The sequence below is a fragment of the Coloeus monedula genome, assembly GCF_965178545.1.
Source record: "Coloeus monedula genome assembly, chromosome: 18".
In the NCBI taxonomy this organism is placed as follows: Eukaryota; Metazoa; Chordata; class Aves; order Passeriformes; family Corvidae; genus Coloeus; species Coloeus monedula.
Window position 1 is genome coordinate 8,561,645 of NC_138798.1, and position 23,250 is coordinate 8,584,894.

Sequence of the window (23,250 nt, forward strand, 5' to 3'; positions counted from 1 at the left end):
CATTGGCCTAGGAAAATTCTATGGCTATGAGAGATTTTATGCAACTTACTTCATTTACAGAACTACAAACAGGTCAAATTGCTGGATGCAGAGAATCATGAAATCAAGTAAAAACCTTTCTAAAAGAGTTAGATACTATTTAGAGTATATTCCAGTCTGTCAGTGGCATGTCAGTGTACATTAATCTCATTCATGGGAAAGATGCCAGACTGTGAAGGAGAACACCAGTATCTTTATTACACACGATTCTCACTAGAGAGATCCCAAGACAGTAGTTTTCGTGGAATCTTGAGTCTAATCTGCCACTGCAAATACATAACAAGAGACAGTACTTAAGTGACATGATGTACTTTCACCAACTTTCATTCACTGTGTGGTAAGTCACATTTAAGATCTCAAATATTTAGGTCTTTAGCTTTGCCTAAGGAAACAGAAACGCCTTTAGGTTCTGAACTCCTGCCCGAAGACTTTCAGCTGCTCACCGCAAGACATAGGGCTCACAAACACATTATGTCAACAGAGACTCTTACTTTTCTTTCCTAGAAATGAAAGCATTAATACAGAGGTCAAGATCATGTTTAAGGGAGTAGAAAGAAAGAAAGAGCTCGTTATAACCTGTAGAACTGTGAGTTTCAGAAGAGAGCAACAGCTCTCTCTCACAATGCCATTAAAGAAAGAAGCTAACACAACCACCACTCAAGATGGACAAACCTTCTACTGACCTTCTTCCAAAAATATGATTTTTAGTATGATTTTAAGTCGTTTGTTTCCACTGTATGCCGTGTTTGAGTTTATGTACCATTTCCTTCATGAAGGGGTTAATGCCTTTGAAGGGGTCTGATGTAATTACAGCTGCTGAAATCCCACAGCAAGAGCCAGAGGTGACCAGCCCAGCAGTGCATCAGGAAGAGCTGACAAGATGCAGTGGGAATATAAAGCAAATTGATCATGCAGCCAGTACTTAGAATGGACCAGCATACACAGCAAGGAACTGTGTGACATTTGGAATTGTGACAAATCTGTACAGCCCACAACTGGTTCACACTTTGAAGAAGGTTATTTTTGTTTTGTGGTTTGTTTATTGAGAAAGTTAGAGCTACACTAAAAAATAAAGGGTAATTAGGAGCAACACAGTATTCAACAAACACAGTTGTACCATCTCAGATCAAGAACTGTAAACTCTGCAATCTCACTCCATCAGTGGCCAGCAGCAAATACATGATGTACAGTGTAAAAGGCAACATATTCCAATGCCTCTCTCATCTTCCTTGGATTTGCCACTGTGGGACTAAACCACACAGAGCACTCAATAGGTTTTTTTTCTGCTAACTCGCTTGGTGTTTTTTTAAAAACTGCAACATCTACCGTGCTCTGTGATACCAAATTCCACAGCTTAACAATGCTGCAAGTAAATTTCACCCGCTCCTTTCCTCCCCCCCAGCCTTTTCCATAGGTAAGGACAGTGAACACAACTGCTCTCTATTCACCCTCCCTATGCCACTGACAACTTTATCAAATTTTACTGGATTCCTCTGTTCCTCATGCACTATCTTCCAGCAGAGGAGATCCAAGCTAAATAGCTCTTTGTGATAAGGAGAGGAGTACTTTGAATTCCTGGTCTCCTCGTATCACAGGGAGAAGTGTGGTAACTATGATCGCACTAAAGACTCAAAACCTACTGAAAGGTACAGAATGGCATGGTTTTTGTTTTATTCTCTATTTCTGTTTTAATTCTTCACACTTGGTTTGCTTTACTGAATGCCACTAAGCATTGAGCTGACATTTTCCAAGAATCATAACAGCTCTAAGCTCATCCTTCTGTAGTATTAACGAGTACAGAGCCCATCTCTGGAAGTGCAAATTAGGAACATTCTCTCCTTAAGTAATTGCCGTGCATTTAATCAGCACTGAATCTCACATGCCACTTTAGCTGCCCACTAATACAAAGTCCTTTTCCAACAACAAAACATTAACAGTGTAAACAGAGAAACCAAATCTTGAAACATACACAGTTCTGAGTTTACTTTTGAGGTAAACATGATGCTTCTTCAGATCAGTATTTTCATCCAGCTTTCAAAGAGGCTGTTTCCAAGTCAGCCTCCAGATGGAAACAGTGATGCACTCATCAACCTAACAGATTCTTAGTCACTCAAATCTTGATAATTATTTTATCAAACCAAATAATGTTTTGGCAATCTTTCCAGGACAAAAATCACATTAATCCCCATTAAAAACCCCACATTCATGGTTATAGCAGTTCATTTACAAAGACCATGGCAGGAAAATCTGTAAGAAATTTCAACTCACCTTGAGATCACATGTGGTGTTAAGCAGCAGATTTGAAGGTTTGAGGTCACGGTGAAGCACATTGGCTGAATGGATATATTTTAACCCTCTCAGAATCTGGTAAAGGAAATAACAAATGTGGTCGTTGCTGAGGTGTTGAGTCTTTAAGAGCTTGTAAAGATCTGTCTCCATAAGATCTTGCACAATGTATCTGTGAGGCATTAGATGTAAGGCAGCAAAAAAACTTGGGTGTCATGTCAGGTATCAACATACAGTACCCAAGGAAACTTCTAGAACTTTTTTTCTCTCTTATTTGTCTGTTTGATGATAATTATGAAACTGCGTAGTTGATTCTTGCTTTAGAAGTTTGGAATCCAATCAATCCTGTTACACGATGCAGCCCTTTACAGAAATAAGAGGCACCAGCATGTGATCCTCTCAAATTAATCATCATAAACCTCTATTTCTTCATAGTAGAGCTTGACTTTTATTGGAATCTTAATTTCATCTGATTCCTATCCTGCTTGCCAAGAAACAAAGGTGGTTTTTTGGTTAATGAGTAATAAGCTTCCAAGATACTTGCTTGCAGTTGCATAAAAGCATGAAGGTAGAAGATCTCATAACTTCTGATCAATTTACTTTACCATCTCCCCACTTAAAAAATTCAGCTGTTCTTCTCTACTATATATTTATTATGCTACATTGAACGCAACAGTCCTTCTCTTACCAAAATTAAATCCCAATATATTCAGTCAGCTGATTTTTTTTACACGATTGCAATGAAAATTAAAAGAAGGGATTTTTTTTTCTGCTTTGACAGGAATGAGTTAAGTAAAATTTTCTTCCTCCTTAATTCAAGAAAATTTGAAACAATTATAGCAGTGTCTGGCCATTTTACTTGCTCCTCAAAGCAACCAGTTCTAGCAGCAGCTCTACTAAGAGCATATATAGTTTTAGAATTATGTGACTAAACTAAATCTTCTCTACAATGTTGAGTTCTTTGCCTTGGAAGATAGGAATTAACATTTTTTTCTTTTCCTGGAAAATAAAGAATAAAACTAGTGTTCATCAAATTTATAAATTTATCTATAAACTGATCAAATACTATTAACTTCCCTTTTTATTTACAATAATAGAAGCCAACTTTTATTAAAATTTAGGAAGGAAGAGGATGAAGGGGAAGAAACTATCAAAAGAGAGGAGACAACCATTACTAATGATGCCAAATAACACTTTGAAAGGATACACATCTTTCATCTGTTCAATAGTTGGAGCTCTGATAATGTCATTTATTCCAATAATATTCTCATGCCTGAAGCGCAGTAGGATCTTGATCTCTCTCAGAGTTCTCTGGCAGTACGTCTGATGCTCAAAAGGACTGATTTTCTTTATAGCAACTCGAACTTTGTTGACGTTATCATAAGCAGAACTAGAAGAGAATCAATAACATCAGTTATAAGGAGCATTAAATTCATTCAATTCAGAACGAAAGAATGTGAATTCAATTGAATATAGGGCCGGTGCATTTTGTTTACATTTACTTTTATCAAATGAGGAGAGGTGACAGTGACACACGTCTTTTAGTTTGGCGAACTGACAAAACACTTGTTCTTTCACCAGCCCATTTGGGTCTCTACAACCATTGGCTTTCCCAGCTGACTTGGAGTCTGCTGATCCGTGGGTACTGCACAAAGGAAAAGCTATTTGTCTTCTTTATCAGCCTGTGCAACAACCAAGCCTGATGCTTTCTCTATACGCTGTAATCATCAGAAGTTTGAGAAAGTTCATCTTACATTAACCCATTCATGTTGGGGTGCAGAAAAACCTTCAGCAATCATCTTTCAAGCAGCAGAATTCCACATCCTGTGTCCAACTCCCACAGGTAATACCAATTGTCACCATCTTTCACACTTCCAACAATTTACACTGTTGACACCCCCTTAACAGACACGGAAGAACAAAAGGGATGGAGACAACATCTTTCCAAGTTCAATTCCAAAGATAACAAGAGTTTGAAGAAAGAAAGCTGTATCCAGGGACACACAAGGAGGGGAAGTAGGCAGCAGCACAATGAGGATCACATTGTGACTGTGACCTGCAGTAAGGAACTCACTGCTTCCTACATTTACAAGGTTGTCTTTCCAGGAGCTTAGAACTCCATTCCCAGCTACACCAATAAATAGGTTCAATACATTGTATTTCTGTTCAACATACCTAAGCATTCATGAAGAGTACCACAGTGCAAGTCTAATTAAAAGTCTCGGTAAAACATACCTAATCTTCTAAAATCTGGACTATGAATCCTTACAAGTTTTAGTATGTTTTCTACAGTCTTGTTAATATGAATGACAAACCATCTCATTATCATAGCTTCTACTTGTATTAGAAGTATATGGTAATTTAATAATTAGAATTTAGACATATATATATGATTCTTGTTCCAACTCAAACTCACTACTGCCTTATTAGGAAATTAAAAAAAAAATCAAGCCTACATTCCCATACATTTCTGTTAGCCCCAACTATTCCATACAAAAATATAAGCATACTAGCCAAAGAGGCTTCACATCCCACCAATTTTCTATAATTGAGTCCCAGAACTTCCTTTGAAACTCTTTTAACTGGCCTTACTCTGCTAAGACATCCAGGTACCTGGTGACCAGGTAAAGCAGAATCAAGTACAAAAATCCAGCTAGAAAAGGATGCCTCAGAGGAATTCAAATGCCTGGCCACATCAAGGCTCTTCTACCACTAAGCGGAGATATGGTGCAACAAGGTGTTTTTGAGATGGTACTGTCACCACTGGATGCAAAAGTGCTTAAAATTTCTCACTTTCATTATTAAAATTGACATATAATTCAGTCAATTAGGGTCATCAGTAAGATCTTCATACAGCACATGCATATGTAATGACACCCTCTTTGAACGGTTTTCCCCACATAATCCCTTTTACCTGCCTGCATCCCTAACCGTGGTCTGTACCCACAGACGGCACCATTTATTTTCCTCTAGAAACACTGAACTCAAATGCTCCACGGGGAGCTTTGAAATGCCACATGCTGAGCAAGTATTCATTACAACTGTTGCTACTGCATATGTATAGATAACACATTAGCAGTTCCTCAGTCCCAAAATAGATAATAACCAAGTGCCGTAAGTGGAACTTGGCATCGCCTCCAAGAGAACTTGGGCTCCAGTAATTTTCTTAGCTCATCACCTGTGGTGCTTACAATAGACCAGTGAGGTTGGTCACAAGCAGAAAACAAAACTAGAAATAACTCTGAAGCATGAACACCCTGGATTTTCCAGCAGGAAGGAACACACCTGGGAAAGAAATGGAAGAATCCTACGGGCCATTTCATCATTATAAACAAACCTCCTGCCTCCTCCTTTGTATTGACTCAAGTATTTTTTCTGCCACAATGCAGAATCTTACTTCCTTTCAAAGGACTGGACAGCAGCATCTATGCAGAGTACAAAAAGGCAAAATGCCAATATTTACCAGTTGATGCTGCTTAAATAAAAGCTCCTAGTCTCTTACAACATTTGATAAATCAGTTATTGCTTCTCAAGCAAAGGTTGTTTATTGACAGAAAATATGTATCTTTCCTTGTACAGATTAATGAACATGAATTCTTCAATTAAATATACCAAGATTCCCCCTCTTGTAGCTGTTTCACCTACAGTCCTTAAAGCATTTTCTTAGCAAAAGGTTTTTGCTGTTATTTAGAAAAGGATAGAGAATTTTGCATTCTGATGGTTCAACTATAATACACATGATTCAGTGAGGAAAAAGGCTGCGTATTTGGAGTAAAGATGCAATCAATTTCCTCTCCAGGGTACTTTCCCCATACAGTCATTCTCTCTTTGTATCAGATCTCCCCACACTAACACATCTAAGCTTTCATTGCCTCAGCTGATGAGAGCAAAACTGAAACACTGTCTGGTTGAAACATTAAAAGGGACACTGGATTTATTTCTGATGTCACACTTTTTGAAAGATGAGCCTTTCTGTAACATGATTAAACATCCAAGGGATTATCTCAATTTCTATGAGCAAGAAGCTAATCATACAAGCAGTCAGGTACACTTGCTTGTGCATAATATTTTAAATGTCATGTATAACACAGGTACACTGAGAAACTGTATTATCTAGTTAACACCATTTCACATTCTCAGTCACAGCTCTTAAAGCACATATTGCTTTAAGTAAACTCTGTGACCCTTTAAAAATGCTTTCTCAATTTGACACATGCTATAGAAAACTGTAAAAGCTACATTAGACTGAACTTCAGTGGAACTGAAGAGTCAGGCTACAACCAGACCCCTATTTGGCCTATGAAGCCATATTGAAATAACCAATTGACTATGCAGGAAACACCATAAACTCACAAAACTGGGTCCTTTGTAAGGCAGACTGAATCATTTCCCAAGCTTTCGCTCCATCCAACTGTTCATTGCCTGCCACCAGCATTTACACTCTCCTCTCCAGAGCTCTGCTGAAGAAACGCGCTGCTCCATAGTGTGCATTTCAGTGTCTGCAAACAAAACCACTCTGAAGATGCAAATGCAGGCCCTGGTGCATCCCCCCTGCAGCCCATGCACCAGCTCAGCTCCGCGGGTTCATCTCATGGGTTCGTTCCAGTCTCAGCCGGAATTACAGATCTCATTGTATGACTCCTGATCACCCGTACTCCCCCTGCAGTCCGACCAGGATCAGCTCCACAGCACATCCCATCTGCCTCCCAGCGGATCCTAAATTTAGATTATTTGTATTCTGGCAGTGCTGTCCCAGTGTGCACAGTGTAATGTATTTGTCTGGGCTGTCAGCTTCTACTAAACCTCACAACAACTGGTTATATTTGCAATGAAGCAGTTAATTGGGACATCTTCTGAAGTCAGGAACTTTCTATTATCTTGACTTTTTTCCAGAGAAGATAAAAATCTGTAAAGTGCGAACAACAGTTCCGATATTAACAACTTTTAGAGTGCCAGTTTATAGCTTTCTAATCGTTAAGCACATGTACTGATCATTACCCACAGAACTGTACCATTATGATGAATCTAGTCACCAACACTTTAAATATTCAGATAGAAGGATTTATTTCCGCCCCGGTCATGTGCAGCCTCACAAGCTGAAGCAACCATTCAGCTGTGAGTGCTATTTATCTGTAATGTGATAAATTTAAATGCAGATTTTGCAACTGCCCAACTGTTGTAGCCACAACATTACTCCTGTTTCAAGCTGTGGTTAGCAACCTATGACAACCTGCAGTAGCACTGTTATTTAGATACTTTTGCAACATCATGTGAAAATCAGTACAAGCCCCAGTAGCAGAGTTTATCGTTCCTGATTTTAAATATCTTGTAAATATATAACAAAGTTTTGACTAAGTAAAACATCAGGTGCAACTGTACAAAATAAACAAATGAGCATTTATAACCCAAGAAGTTGCACCACATAACTTTTAAAGCCAGTTTTTATCCTTCTACTCTCTGGTACCAACTTCCTTTTTAAACAGAAGCCCAGGGAGGGGGTGCTTCCAAAAGCAGTGACCAGAAAGGCACCGCAGCTCTGAGCTCTGAGCCCACAGCACTGCCGGCTCAGGGGAGGGAAGCTTTTCACCAGGCACATGTGGCCGAGTGCCAAAGCTCAGCCCCTTCTGCCCACAATGCCTGCTGCATGTTCTTCCACCCATTCCTATTCCTCGCATGTTTCATTTGGGGCAGAACGGGAACAAGTGAGAGCACGCTGCAGCTGCCGGCAGGAAAGGAGCCAGCTCCTGGCAGTCCCTGCATCCCACAGAGGGCTGGTCCTTCACACTGAAAAACAACTGCCTGCTCCTCTGCCACGCTTTCCCCAGCATGGGATGTTCTTCCAACACTTTGAGGATTATTCACCTCATGGCTGTTTCACAGGCTGCTCTCAGCATACGCGCACACACACAAAATACACAATGCTACCGGCAAACATCCTAATTACAACTCTAAATAAAAGACTGATTTGAAGTTTAAAAGGGATTTTTTTATCAGTAGCTTTGTGTTGCTGTGGAAACAGGATTCCAAGGGCATATCCAGAGATAAGAATCTTTCTGAGATATTGGATAATTCTGCTTACATTCAGAATAGGAAAGGCAAAAATAATTCCCAGCAAGCAAGCTGATCTATGGAGATCTTTAATCTTTTAATTCAGTCTACATTTAGCTCAATCATGGCCATTTCCACAACACACTGACATTTATCAAGTTACAATGCAAATAGCTTAAACTTATTTTTCAGACTGCTGTAAATAAAATAATGCAATATTATGAGACAGTAACAACCACCCTAACAGACTGTTCGCTACAATTTTTGGGGTTGGGGGAAGGTGGTTGCAGAAGTGCAAATTTGCAGAGGGTTTTGGGGTTTTTTGGGGGGCTTTTTTTTAATAATCAGATGTTAACCCTTCCAGATTCTTCAGAATAATTAGTTTCTTCTTCTACATGATTAAGCCACCATCATAGTGTATTATTTTTTTAATAAAGAGAAAAGACTGGAGAAAGGATAAAAATAGTCAAAGACTATTTGAGGACACTGAGTAATGTGTCGTTTTTACACTGTTTAATGTAATTTTTGTAGCCAACTGTAAACACCTACGTTTACTAGAAATATTTGTTACTTTCCTTTATTTATTCGTAACATTTTGAAGAGAAATAAGTGTATTGTTCATGAGGCTTTTTTATTAGCACTAATTTACAAAATCAGCACCTGGTTTTAGAAGGAACAAGTGCCTACTCATATCGGGATACATTTGCCGTGTTTCAAGAAACCTCAGTTTATGAACAGACAACCCATGTTGCACTCAGTTTTCGTTCTGATTTCTCAGCTTTCTCTAGAAGAGGTTTTCAATAACAAAGCGTTTCTTAGGTTTGGAAGCTGTGAATTCAGGAAATAAACTACAGAAACAGGGGCATCTTAATACACTTCTACTTTTCTCCACTAAAGATTTAGTTTTACAGACTAACTCCTACCATGTCAGAAAGTCAGCAACCCATGAAAATGGAGTTACCTCACTATTAGATTCTTTGGAAAACTACAAACAAATAAAAAACCGTTCAGCCTTGAGGCTCTAGTTGCTTTACAACAACTTTATAACAACTTTAACAGGAGCACCATGTACTCCTTCATCCTACTCTGAGGGCAAAAGTCAAACAAGCTGCAATTCAGGACTCTGGAATCATTTATTGGTTTGCTACAAACACTCCCCATTGATTATTACCTTCTTAGTCTTTGGGAAACATCCATAAGCACTGACAGCTTATAATGAAAAAAGAGGCCAAAAAACTTGAATTCAACCTTGAGATAGCTCAGAGCAAGTCTAGGTACAAGACCTGCTGTGACACACAGCTCCCCACTGAAAACCACTGACAATTGGTCCCCACTTTCTTGTTAAAAAAAGTGGCAGCAGGAGACAACTGAGCAACAAGGGAACATTAAAATAACTATACAGGAGATGTGATCCAATTTGCAGCAGTATGAATCTGGCCTTACCTGAAAACTCCTAACTGAATGTTATTTGAAAATCTTGGGGCTGGTTTGAGGCTTTTTAAGTAGTTTTTAATCTGTCAAGATTCTTGTAACAATGGATAGGTTATCGCTTTGGGGTTTCTAAACCTTTTATCATGACCCCTCTGCAAAGCAATTGTCATACTTACAAAGTCCTCATGTTCTTTATATATATATTTATATATATCTGCATATTCCTTACTCTTGTCATCTGTTGCTTATCACCAAACGATCATTACTAAGGCTTTGGTTAATTTTTTATTATAGAAGATACCTAAACAAATTATTTTTGTTTGATATTTCTTTCAAAGTTGATTATTTTCTTTTCCAACAAGGCAAAAATAAATATAATTTCTAAATGAGTACCCTTTATTTTACCACAACCATAGCAAGGTGCCCATGTGACCCCTGCAGACTCCCACATGCTTTTAGTCAACCTCTGAGGCTTACTGGGTCAAACTGGAACAGCATTACCTTCACCTCTACCATCTACTGCTTCAGTCATCTTCCTCTTAACAATCCAAATCAATCCTGATAATAAAGCTTCCTGCTACAATTACGCCAACTCCTTCCTCCCATGACAAAGGTGAATAATTACTCTGAAGCGATTTTACTCAGATCTGATCTACTACAGGTTATTACCCTTCACACCACAAATTCTTAAGGCACCTTCATAACCTCCTAAGGAGATTTGCTTTCATTTCATTTCATTGCATCTGCTCAAATAATTCTAATTGATACTGGTGAGACACTGGCACAGGCTTCCCAGAGAAGCTGTGGATGCCCCACCCCTGGAAGTGTGCCAGACCAGGCTGGAGTTGCAGGAGCAACCTGGTTTAGTGGAAGGTGGCCCTGCAGGGGGTCGGTCCTACTTGATGCTTAAGGCCCCTTCCAATTCAAACAATTCTAGGCTCTAATAGGTTACAAAGACACAATTTTATTTTTCAGAATTTGAAAAGTAGAATTTGATGGATCCTTGCAAAAAATTCAATTTTAAGCTATTTACTATGCAGATAATAATTACTTAATAGTGTATTTTCTTAGATCACTCCTAGTATTTTGAAAACAAATAGCTAGTCATGCAAAATGGAGTCTGTTAAATTAATTACTTTTGCCAGAAGCTCAGTCAATTCATAAACCTGGGTGTGGCAGACCAGATGATTTGTGTTTTGTTAGCACCTACTAAACAGAGCTACGAAGAGCAGCAGTTCTAGAACTACACCTTAATACTAGCATTAAAAAAATATTGGCTATTTCACCCAAGGTTCTGTACTGTTTGGCTAAAGATGTTATTTAATTTATGGTGTTTTGATTAATCTTAGTTGTTTGGAAAAAAAATCAGTTCTCTCAATCTCTTCTAATACGTATTTTTCTTTCCATGCCTTTAGCTGTAGAACACTGTGACTTCAAACCACCATGTATGCCTACTCTGTTTTACACCACTTCACTTCGTCTTCAGAAAATACAAAACTCTTACATCTCACTTTATCTACTTCTTCCCTTCCCACTTCCCTCCCCTATTTTAGAGGTTTACTGGTTCTCCACTGCCAGTATTTCCTTTGATAGCATTGATGCCAAATTTAACAAACTTCACTGCTATGTTTAAAAGGCCTTTGACTATCTGTGAAATAGACCCTTGATTCCAAAGGCACCCATTGCTTTTGATAAAATATTACGATATTAAATATCACTAGTTTTCTTCTCAATATATAAATTCCTGTGGGAATGAATTTTGGGCTAAAATTTTAAGAGCTCCACAACATGAGACAACCTAAGTCTCACTGCATTCAAAGGAGTGATTGTGGTTCACTCTCCCTTTTGTGCCTCACATCCCTTTCTCACTTTTTGATATGAGCAGTGCCCTTTTTTGTGTCAGTTCAGAGAACTGAAGCAGCTCAAAGTTGAAGCAGGAACAGTAAAGAAGCCTTTACCTGCATAGTCCTGTTCCCTTCCTGTGTCAGCACCAGCACTCACAGGGCTTTGTGTCCATCATTTCAACTTATCACCTTTCAATTTTATTGTTTTATTAAGTCACTCTTCAGCTAAACCAGCTTTCCAACACAGCAAATGCTCCAGCTGTGCAGGCCCCAGCACAGGAGTGGAGGAAGAAATGACAGAGGGGAGGCGTGGAGGGAAAAGCTGCCCCTGCAGCAGCAACACAGCCCGAGATCAGCACAGGTCAGCCCTGCAAAGCTCAGCTCTGGAAAGCTCAGCTCGGGTGTCTGGGCCTGCCAGGAGAACTCAGCCTCCACACAGCCCATGAGGTGCCCACCTTGTCCCCCTGCGCTTAAGGCTCCCCTTAAGGGAGCAACAAAAAGCCACCACAATAAAAAAGGAGAGGTCAGTAACATCACCACTGTTACTCCAGAGCCTGGAAAACAACCACCACATCCCCAAGCAGCAAAGCAGGAACCATAAATGCATGCAGGAAACATTTCTCCTTTCCTGGAGAGAAGGGAGAGCACTGCCAGAGAGCTGTGAGTGGTGATGGGATTAACAAATCCTTCAGTGTGGTTTAGTCTTTTGTCTGCTAAGGTTCTAATTTGACTTATATCTCAGATACTCCTCCTAAAATCAGCTTATTTAATTGATTCCAAGCCACATAAATCTTCAGAAGAGATAGTTCACAGTATTTCATTCCAACAGAAAATAGAACAAAATCATCCATGTACACTAAAAAGCAGAGGTTTTCCTAAACCTGATGTAGAAATGTCAGTGCAAAATGAAAACTATCCCAAAGCACTGATGAAAACAAGGTCATTGCTACTGTCCACTCTGCCGTGGTTAGTTCAGTATTTCACTTGCAAACCAAAACACAACAAAACAACCAAACCCCTAGCACTGAGTGTGCATCTCACCACTATCAGAAGTTATTTCCCTTCATATCTGATTACAAGGCATTTTCTGCATGTTTGTTCCACCTTTCTAACAAGACATGCCAACAGTAAACCCTCAGCATACTCACAGCTTGGTGTTTTGTTCAGAGGAGGTATCAGCATTAAAACACTGTGGCTACTGTAGCTGAAAGGAAGCTATTTCACAATTATGAAACACTTTAAAAAAATACAATATAAAAGTCAACCTGGATGTAATTTGGGATATTTTGCAACATCCAAATCCCAATAAAATTGGGCAAATTCTGGACTGAAGCATTTTGGGGAGTATTGATTTGGAGTGCTCAAATTATCTTAAATTTTACATCAGCAATATTTGGTGGAGCAATCTGCCTTCCTTCCAAACAGGCAAGAAGTAAGGTGCCACAGTGGCATCTGCTAATTTTAAGAGAATCTGCAAAATGAAGCAATTGCACATTATAATCTGTAAGCCTAATTGCGAGTTGCTGGTACTTACAACATACCCACAACACAGACGAATTACTTTCCACCATGTAACAAAAACTCTCATTTGCATCCTAATCATCACAGAGTATTTCAGGATTTTATGAAAATTCTCTTAAAATACAAAAGAAAAACTTCCAAGAGAAGAGATTTCCTCTTAAGAGAACTTAGGCAGTTGGGATTTTGGGTACTGCAAACCAGATGGACAGTAAAAACATGTGCACCACAACGCTGCTAAAACAGGACTGTTGTGAAGATCCTGCCCCAATCTAGCAGAAAAATATTTCTATTATAGCCTTTCTATAAGGCATATATACACGAACCAGTATTTAATCCACCACTAAGAGGTCACTGGGCTGGAGGGGCACAGCACAAGCCCAAGCAGCGTGGAGGCAGCCGGGGCACCAGGAGGCTCCCGGGTGCAGAAGGGGCTGAGGGGACCCGAGGCCGTCCCTGTCCTGGCTCTCCTCAGCGGAAATGGGTGGAGACAGGAATGCTTGTGAAACAGAAACCAACTCCTGCACCTCGATGGAGCACGGGAAACCCTGCCAAAGTATCTACCAATAGCTCATCAAATAATCCCATCTGAATCAGTGACATTTATTACGAACTGGATCTTATTAATCTATCTGCTCAAAGCTGACAATGAACTGTATTTGGATTTTTGTGCTCTTGCAAAAAGATGAGTTTGAGAATAGCTTCTTCATATACCCAAAAGTTGTATTAAACCAAAGGAAAACAAGCTCCCTTCTGAAAAGGAGATTCATCCCCAAGCAAACCACCATCTTTAATAACTGTCCTGCCAACTAGTAGAATGTAGATTTTACACAGACAAATCACCTGAAACAAACTACACTGCTGAATTTCACATTATTACACTATTATTTTTATTTACCTTACAATACAGTAAAATAAAAAGTTATATTTTTGAATATGTTTATAGCTCCATACACTTCATTTAAGTGATCTGGAAATCAAAATCAAATACAATAGAAATCACTTAATAAAATGTTTCTGGGTTTGGGATTTTTTTCCAGATATTATTTTAAAAGTTCCTAAAATACTTCACTTTAAGTGAAAGCATTCTCCAAATTATCAGAACAACATCCAACTTCATCCATGAGCAGTGCCAGCTCCCAGCGACGAAGGCTGACCAAGGACTGGGCTGTGTTACATGCGCAGCCAGCAGGTCAAGGGAACTGATTCCTGCTGTGAGGGCACATCTGGAATTCTGCACCCAGTTTTCCTCCCTCCCAGTACTGGACTAAATCCAGCAGAAAACCATTAGGATGCACAGGGAACAAAAGGATGTGACATTAGAGAAAAAAAATTGAAGAAACTGGGTTTGTATAGGCTAGGAGGGAAAAAGGGGGTGGTGATGGTAAACATCCAACTGCTCTTTTAAGTTACATAAAGGGGAATCACTGAGAAAAGTGATCCAGACTCCTCTCAGAGACAAAGAGTACAAAGGACAAGAGGGGATGGTCCCGAGTTGCAGCAAGGCAAACTCTCATATTTTTAAGGGGAAAAGTTTCACTGGACAATTGGTTCAACACTAAAACCAGAAGTTGCCCATAGATGTAGAATCTCCATCCCTGGAGATTTTGGAAATATTGAGTGGACACGTTGAGCAACTTGGTCTAATTTTGACATCAGTCCTGCTTTGAGTAGGAGGTTGGACTACATGACCTCAGAAAGTCCCTTTCAACCTACATTAGGCTGTGAAATATTCCATAGCAAGATGTCATAAAATATTTTCATTAAATACCAAATCAATCAGTTATTTTCATTTCTAGATCACAGCTGAAACCTATGACAAGGCATCAACAGAAAAAGCATTAAAAAAATTACTATGTTGGCGAAGTACTAGTTTTCAACACAAGCTGAGCTCTACACCTACTCAGTTGGTAAAGCACCAACTCTTCTGTGGGCTGTAGATCCCCACCCCTGAACAAGGAGCCACTGAACTAACAGAGCCTGGTGTCCTACAAATACACATTTCTAGTCTCAGGACTACCAATAAATCCATCTGTGAAACTGGGGCATGTCATATCTCCTTGGGGAGTCTGATTTCTCACATGTGACCTGATGCAATCTCTTCCCCAGTGGAGCAGCATATAGGATCTCTTCACTCTAGCAAAATACCTATTTTTGCAAAACTTGCAGAATATCTTTCCATCTTGAAGACTTCCACCATCTGCAAGATTTGATGGAAAGCAGGCAACAGGTACTAGAATCATATGTAGGGGTATGGGAGATGGACTGATGCAGCCACATACAGCTGCTGTGACCATATAAGCCTTTTTTCCTTAATAAAGCATGCTTCAAAGAAAACCCATAAGTTATCTCTGTCTGTTTCCATGGGATGGATCATGCTTTGCTACAAAAATGTGTATTTATTTATAAAATGCAAGTGTCCATGAGCTGCACTCTCCACCTAAGCCAGTATCCCACTGCTTTGGGCTGGCAGCAAAAGTTGCTACCTCTCATCTTCCACAAACTTGGAAGACAGCTCTGACACAGAGCAAGTGGCTGCTGCCCATCCCTGCTGCACAGCTTGTGAGGGCCCACCTGTCCATCACTGGGAAGAGCAGGAAAAGCAGCTCTAATTGCTTCTCTGGGCTCCCACGCCAGGTTAGGCAAGTGCTAGAAGCCTGAGTGACTGAAGGGAAGTGCTTACATCTGCCTTCTCCCCAGAGGGAAGAAGCTGATAACTAGCCACCAATTACACTCCCTAATTCCCTCCTCTGATCCTTGCACGGGAGGGTTGGCTAACTTGTATCAGCTCCCTGTTCTCTTTATCACGCAGACAGAACACGTTAATTACCCATACTCAACCTGGGCTCCCTAAAAGCACACGCAAACAGGGACACGGATCCCTGCGCTGGCTCCATCATTAAAGGGTTCTCTCTCTCTGGATCAAGGCAAGAGTTAACAAAACAAACACGACAGGCTGTTTCTGATCACTGCCACTGAGCAGACCACCCCAAAAATCAGTCTGACCCCCACAGAGGATGAAAAAGCTACCTTTTTATGTAACTCGAAAGAAATTATTAGGCAACCATCAATCCCATTCAAGTTTTCATGTTTAAATATAAATATCTATGCCTTGCAGATCATTCTATTCCTGATTTCTTTCTGATTTTAGTTTCTTTATTAATACGCTTCTCTTCATTTTAAATTATCGAGGCTCTAAAAGTAGGGCTGTTCCATGAGACAGTAGAGAGAAGTGTAACTTTAAAGAATCTACTGCCAAATATTTGAAATATTCTTTTCAGCATCACTTTAACATTTATCTGTTGACTACCTAAACTTCTAATATCACTTTTTCACAGCACATCAGTAACACAAAGCTCTCTTTGTAACAATGCAAACTTAAAGCAAGAAATCAACGACTTGAGCTTGAAAATTATTTTCTTCCAACTGCACTCATCTGCATTCAACTGCTTATTTATAAGCAGTTATTTGAAGCACTGATATTACTTCACATTCATATAAGCTTGATGACTAAAAAAGCTTCCAAAAACTGGGATAAAAATGAGAACATCCCTATCACATTCAATTCACCACTTCTTTCCAAAACAATTCTTTTTTTACTGTCAAATTATATTCCATGCCAAATTACTACTGACCAACTGGATGAAGAACAAGTCACGCCGGAAATTTAAAGCTCAGCTCTATCATGTTTATATTGCTGTTCCAGTGTATTTGAAGTATGGCTTGTTAACAGGCTGCTTTAAAAAAATACTACTAATAATAATAAAATCAAGCCCACATTTGGGGAGAAAGAAACAACCCCAAAAATTTTTCCCAGTTTGTTGTGTCTGAAAGGTATTTCTGAAACTTTCAGACCTGGTCTAAAAGTGGGTTCCATCTGACTTTGATGTTGATAACGCCCTATCAATGAATGAAAGAGAAAGTCACCCTAAAGAACTTTACACCAACCCCCCTCAAAACAACTAATTCTTAAGTGAAAGCAGAGGGGAAGAAGACAACACAATATTTACATATATTTGGATAAATTAACTGAGAGTAACAAACATGACTGTATGACTAAGTAATTGTTCAAAGAATGTCCTGCAGTCCTAGGAAGTGCTGAGGATCTTGGCTCAAACTTTGCTCTGTGCTCACCCCCTAGTTTCACACGCAGAATGACCAAAACAAAAACGGTTAGAAAGGGGCTCTGACAAGGATCCACCTCCTACCACTTCACCCTCTGCAACAAGAGTAAGGCACAAGCCTGTATCACAGGCTGAACGTTTTTGGCAGAGTTGAACTGGAGGACATTAGGATGGGGTTTGGCCTGATAACGTGCCTTTTCTGCTTACGAAGCTGAGAAAGTGCAACCACAACACAGCAGTAAATATACTGCTCTGCTGAGTTTATTTTTACTCAAAACCTGATTATGTAAAAAAATGACTGCACTAGGGAAAATAGTTAAATGCCTTTAAGGGTTTTCAAACCCAGATGAGAGAACATTCACATACAGTCTCTTCAGCCAACATCTTCCTCTATTTGCTGTACTGGTATTTAATGTTGTGATCAATATTTCTCAAACATTATTCTCTCTGCTGCAAAAATCAAAATGGAAGACTGATCGTAACAGCACTACCCGAAGAATACTTCATTTGCCCTTTTACTCATATAATCAAAAGCATTTTATTGTTTTCAAATCCCTAATCCAATAATCTAGAAACATAAGAATCAGGATAAAAACGAGAAAGAGAGTGAAGGATTTTAAGAGTCAAAAGACATTCGTCTGCCATATAACAAGCCTTATGGCACAGTGCACTTGTAAATAACCATCATCTCCGAAGAGGTCCACATTAGCTGCGGGTTTAAAACAAAACCATCAGAGCCTGCTTTGCTTTCCTTTATTAAAGTGTACAAATTTAAATGGATTTTGTAGTTGCAGGAAACATCTCCATCTGCACACTCACAGCTTGCCCTCTACGCCACCCCCCAAGGGAGAAGCTTCTGCAGATCCTCACTGCATTAGCAACCAAAGCAAAACACGAAACACAGAGCATTAAACTGCACAACCTGCATGGCTGTGATTGATAGGTAATTGCATTTCATCGCAGTCACTACAAAACAGCACAGCTGCTATGGCATTAACTACAAGTGCATCCAACACTTTCCTGACCAAGTACACAGTATAAACTGAGACTTTGTTCCCTGTCATTTCACACCCAAGGCACAAGAGCAATAATCAAGAGCACAAAATACATAATGTGACATTTTACATTAATAAATTAGAGTAGAAAACACAGAATCCAAGTGCATATTTCAACTGAACTGGAGATTTAGAATTTTTGTTAGTAATTTTGTACAGCATTCACAGCAGACACAAAGTGTGAGAAGAAGCTTTCAAATAAAAAACCTTTTGGATTTGGAGGGGAAACAGCTTCAGTGCAGAAGTTTACCACACACTATTTGGAGGGGCAGAAGTGGCCCCATTTCCCCTGTATCTGCTCACGGGCACAGGGATGCCAAAAAAGGGCATCAACTGCCATTGTGCTGCTTCTCGAAGTCCCTGATCCGTGGTGAAATAGTTTAGCTTTTCAGTTTGTCTGTGAAACACAGTTTTTAACACCTCGTTGATGTGAACTGGACTGTCCCCAGCACACACCTTGGCAGTGCTATTCCTCAGGACCTTCAGAAACCTGACTGTGAGTGCAAACCAGTGCAGCCACTACTGAGATTATCTGCACCCGTTTCCTTGCCCTGGCTCAGATGATAAAATAACCATAATAAAATACAGCCTGTACCAGAAGCTACATCAACAAGTTTTGGACTGGATATATTGCTGCGATTTCTAACACTGAAACAATAACAAGGATATTTTTACACTGCAAATGGGATTTCTGATTTACATTTTGAAGGTTCTTCCCGTAGCAAAAAAAAAAAAAAGTGAAGGCCACAACACAAGAGAGGCTCATCTCCCAGCTAAACTCAGGCCTAGATGAAAGCTCCCCTCCCTGAAACACACAATGACTTCATCCTGACAGGCCAGCACAATTCATGACTATGTGCAAAAACCTACAGCTATAAAAATCTGTAACACACAGCTGAAGGCTGTGAGGTGTCCTTGCTGAGAAATGCACTGCTTTACAAAAGATTCCTTATCAGAGAGAGAAATTAATGCTGATAAAGCTTTCATGAAGTCACAGCCTGTAAGTAAGTCTCATTTAGTATCTCTGGTCAAAAATCCTGCTGAAGAAACAGAGGCAGTGCTGGAAGAAAGTTGATAAAACAACAACAAAAAAGAGTTTTTCACCTGTATCCTTTAGGTTATCTCAGGAGTAAATGTGTTTTTTAACTAATGGAAGGGGTTTTACTAATGGAAGACAAAATATGAAATCCTAAGTAACGTCACTGAGCATGCCAGGTTTATAACCCAGTCAACAGATACACAGATCACACAGCATCACCCCAGCTCACTGAGATTGCTAAAAAAATCCATCTCACACTCTTTATCCAGTTAGTTCACGTTTTTGGTAGTTCGTTAACCTCGCTCTTTAAGACCGATGTTACGCAGAGCAAACACACACGATCGCTTTTTAGTGAGACTTAGTCTAAGTCTTTATAATGCAATATAATGTAGAGCTAGGATAACTGAAGAGAACTTTCACCTGCACACGTTAACGCAGGCACTAATCCGGCCGGCTCTGCAGCACAGACAGCGCGTCCTGAGCAAAGCCAGGCAGCGGCAGCAACTCCTATGCTCAGATTCACCCTTTTTATCCCCGCGACCTCGGGCTGCTGCAGCCAGGTGAGCCCTCGCTGGGAGGGACGCGGAGCTGCCAGCAGGATTTACCACCCTCCCCCCTTCCTGAACGTCTGCAATCGCACTACGGAGACAGCGGAAATAACGAGAGTGACCAACTCCAGAGGAAGAAGATATTAAAGAAAATAAACGCAGGAGTGAAACAAAACGAGACGCTCAGCTGCATCCACCGACGGAGGGATGGGGGGATGCAGGGAGGGAGGGCAAAGAAGGGTGATGCCGGAGGGACAACCTCGGGAACACGCAGGGAGAAGCAGAGCTGAGGAGAGGGAAGCAGAGCTGCTCCCCCTCCCCGAGGGCAAGGGCGGGCTGGGCCCGCGGCCGGGCAAGGCGGCGGGAGGGAGGGAGGGAAGGGAGGAGGGAGTTGTCCGGGGCAAGGGCGCTGCCCCGGCGGCCGCACTCACCACACCATGCCGTAGGCCCCCTCGCCGATGTAGGAGAGGTTGGTGTAGCGCGGCCCCACGTCGAACACTTGTCCCCGCACCATCTCCGGGCCGCCGGCGCTGGCGGAGCCGCCCGCAGCCCCTGCCCCCGACACCGCCGCCATGTTGTCCGTGCCGGGAACCGCGGTGCCTGCGTGCGGGGGGGCGGAGGCGGGCGAGGAGGGGGGCGAGGAGGAGGATGAGGGAGGGAGGAGAGAGGAGGACGAGCAGGAGGAAGGAAGAGGCGCCGCCCGCTCCGGCCGCTCCGCCGCTCCCGGCCCGTCGGCCCCGTCAGCGCCGAACCCGCCGCGGCCGCTCTGAGGAGGCGCCGCCGGCCGCGCGCGCGCGCATCGCCCGGCCCGGGAGGTGGAAGCGGAGGGGGGGGGGGGGGGGGGGGGAGGGCGCGCGCGCAGGGAGCGGCGCGGGGCGGGGCCGCGCGCGCGGCAGGGGGCGGGGCCGGGGGCGGGGCCGGGGACTGCGGTAACCGCAGCCGCTGGGGAGGGGGGGCGGCGGCCATGGGTCACGTGGGGCGCGCGGCGGGTCACGTGGGCGCGCGGCCGTGCGGCGCCATTAGAGGCGTCAGGTGGCGGGCGGGAAATGGAGCCGGGCGCGGCCCGGGCTCAGCGGGCGGCTCGGTCCCGCCCCGCTCCGCTCCGCGCGCCGGAGCCCGGCGGCTGCCAGAAGGGCGAGGTCATCTGTGACACTCCCCTGCTTCAGCGCACAGTTTTGCAACCTCTTTTTAGCGTGTTGTTTTTACATGTAATTACGTTTTCCTGTTCGCTGCTTCCCGTATAAATGTAAATAAACTTTGTAGGGGAGGTGAAATCGCAGTTGAAGGTTTATCTCATGCTTTAAACATTGCTTGCAACAGTGTCGTACCTTTTCTGTTTTCCTGCAAGGCAGAGTTTTTCTAAAATAGCTTTTACCCGTTCGCAGGGGTTTATGCCCAAGGATCGTAACTCCAGTTGTGACTTTTTTTTCTGCAGTTCTCTAATGATCCTGACAACAACCGCTGGTTACTACTGGCATTTTCATTCCCAACATCTCTGCTGCTTCTCAGCTGTCCCCACCCCTGTCCCTGACAATGTCTTGCTTCTCCCAACTCCCCGAGCTCATTTCTGGCGTCCCACCTTCTGGCCCTGCCTGCTCCAGACCAGCTTCCTTTGCCATCGGCCGAACCACCGCAGTTTTCCGCAGCTGCTCCCGGCTGTGCGATCCCCTCATTACCCCTCGCTCGGCTCGCCGGGGCTCCGGGCAGCTTCTGCCCCGGGGTGAGGGGAAGTCCCTGGGTTCGGCTGCGCACCCGGGTGTCCCCAAGGCCTCTCCCTTGGGGCAAGGCTGGCTCCAGGTGCCACCCAGCCTAGGCTGAAAGAGGAAAAGCTGTCAGGGAACAGCAACAAAATGTAATAAACTCCTCTCTGTATTTAACAGGCATTCAACTCTACAGCTTGTGTTTTTGTGTATTTGAGTGGGATAATGCTTCTGATGTATTATTTTTTATATGTGTATAATGCTTTCAGTTCCATGATGTGTTCTTCTGCTCTTTAGAAACACGGTGTTATTTTTCTCAGAAATTTTAGCAGTAAATGCAAGTGTTTAAATTTTCTGAAACCAAGTAAAATATTATTTTAAAGGTTCTCTTAACTCTAAAAATGAAATCTGCTTACAGTTCTGATTACAAACATAAAAAAATCTGTCATCAGCAAATGCAAAACAAATTATTATGGAGAATGTTACTTAAACACAGCCTGTCATAGCAAATTTAATTAAAAACTGGTGTGTATCTAAATTATTTTCTACCTTCACTGGGATGTGTCTGATCAAAAAGGAAACCGACCAGGCAGGCCAGGAAATTGTGGAAGGACTGTCAGCTCCTTTGAGTGCTGTGTTCAAATATATGTCTAATCCAATTAAACCCAAATAAGTGGTCAGAGGCTATGGCATGCTTTCCAAACAACTCCTCCCATGACAGAACTCGGTGCAGTATTTCAGTAAAGCTCTGCAGTTGTTGAGATAGGCAGAGCAGATCGGAGCGGTATCAATCGGTTTTCAGCCTACTTAAATACACTGCTATTACCTGCACTTAATGTTGGGTCTTTTGCCTTAGCAAGGTGACATTAAAGCCTCAATTCTGGAAAGCATATAAACGTGTTTTAAGAAAACTATGAGTTCCATGATCAAAATAAAAGGGGCTGTGTTGGGGGAAGAGAGGTGATGCTTACTAAAAAATGATAGCAGATAATGAGAAGCAGGAGGAAAACCCCATTTTACTTCCAACAGAAATCAAGGCACTGCTGAGAAGAGTTTGTGTAAGCAGAAACAGGAATATTAAGAAAAAGCTAAGCCATAAGCTAAGTCAGTGTAAATACACCATGGTTTGGACTGTCTCCATCTTCAGTCAAGTTCAGGAGTCACATGAATGAATTCATCCTACAACCAGGATCTAGAAATTCCCTGCACTGTTACTCATATCTGCCTTAACTGTTAATTCGTGTTCTGTAAATGGGTCTCTTGAAAAGGGAACATTGTACCACAAGGCCCCCCGAGCCCTGGGATCAGCAGTGCCGGGTCAGGCTGAGGACAAACACCATGGAGCTGCCCTACAGCGCCCCTCTGTAGTGGGGGTGGGAAGCATTTCAGATTTTTGTGCTAATTTAAAACTGAACCCACATCTCCCAAAACCATTATAATTATACTGGTTGCGTGATTTGCGTGGGACATTGCAGCCATGGCTTTCTTGGTAGCTGCTGTATGAGTATGTCAGCATGAACCTGAACCTCCCCATCATCCCAGCAAAACACAGGCATTAAGTATATACCAGAATTATTTAAAAAGACCTCAAGCCTTTGTGCGGGGGTGATGAGAGAGA

General features: G+C 41.8%; 1 protein-coding gene across 1 annotated transcript in view; it reads right to left on the reverse strand.

Moving 5' to 3' along the window:
* MAPK1 (mitogen-activated protein kinase 1) overlaps positions 1–20,735 on the reverse strand; it is a 37,638-nt gene extending 16,903 nt beyond the window's left edge. The window contains exons 1-3 of the mRNA XM_082293130.1: positions 20,364–20,735; positions 3,533–3,715; positions 2,308–2,497 (exon numbers count right to left, since the gene is read on the reverse strand). Coding sequence (XP_082149256.1) covers positions 2,308–2,497; positions 3,533–3,715; positions 20,364–20,506 — 516 coding nt within the window. The 5' untranslated portion in view covers positions 20,507–20,735. The remainder of the gene's footprint in view (positions 1–2,307; positions 2,498–3,532; positions 3,716–20,363) is intronic.
* Between the last annotated feature and the right edge of the window lie 2,515 nt (positions 20,736–23,250).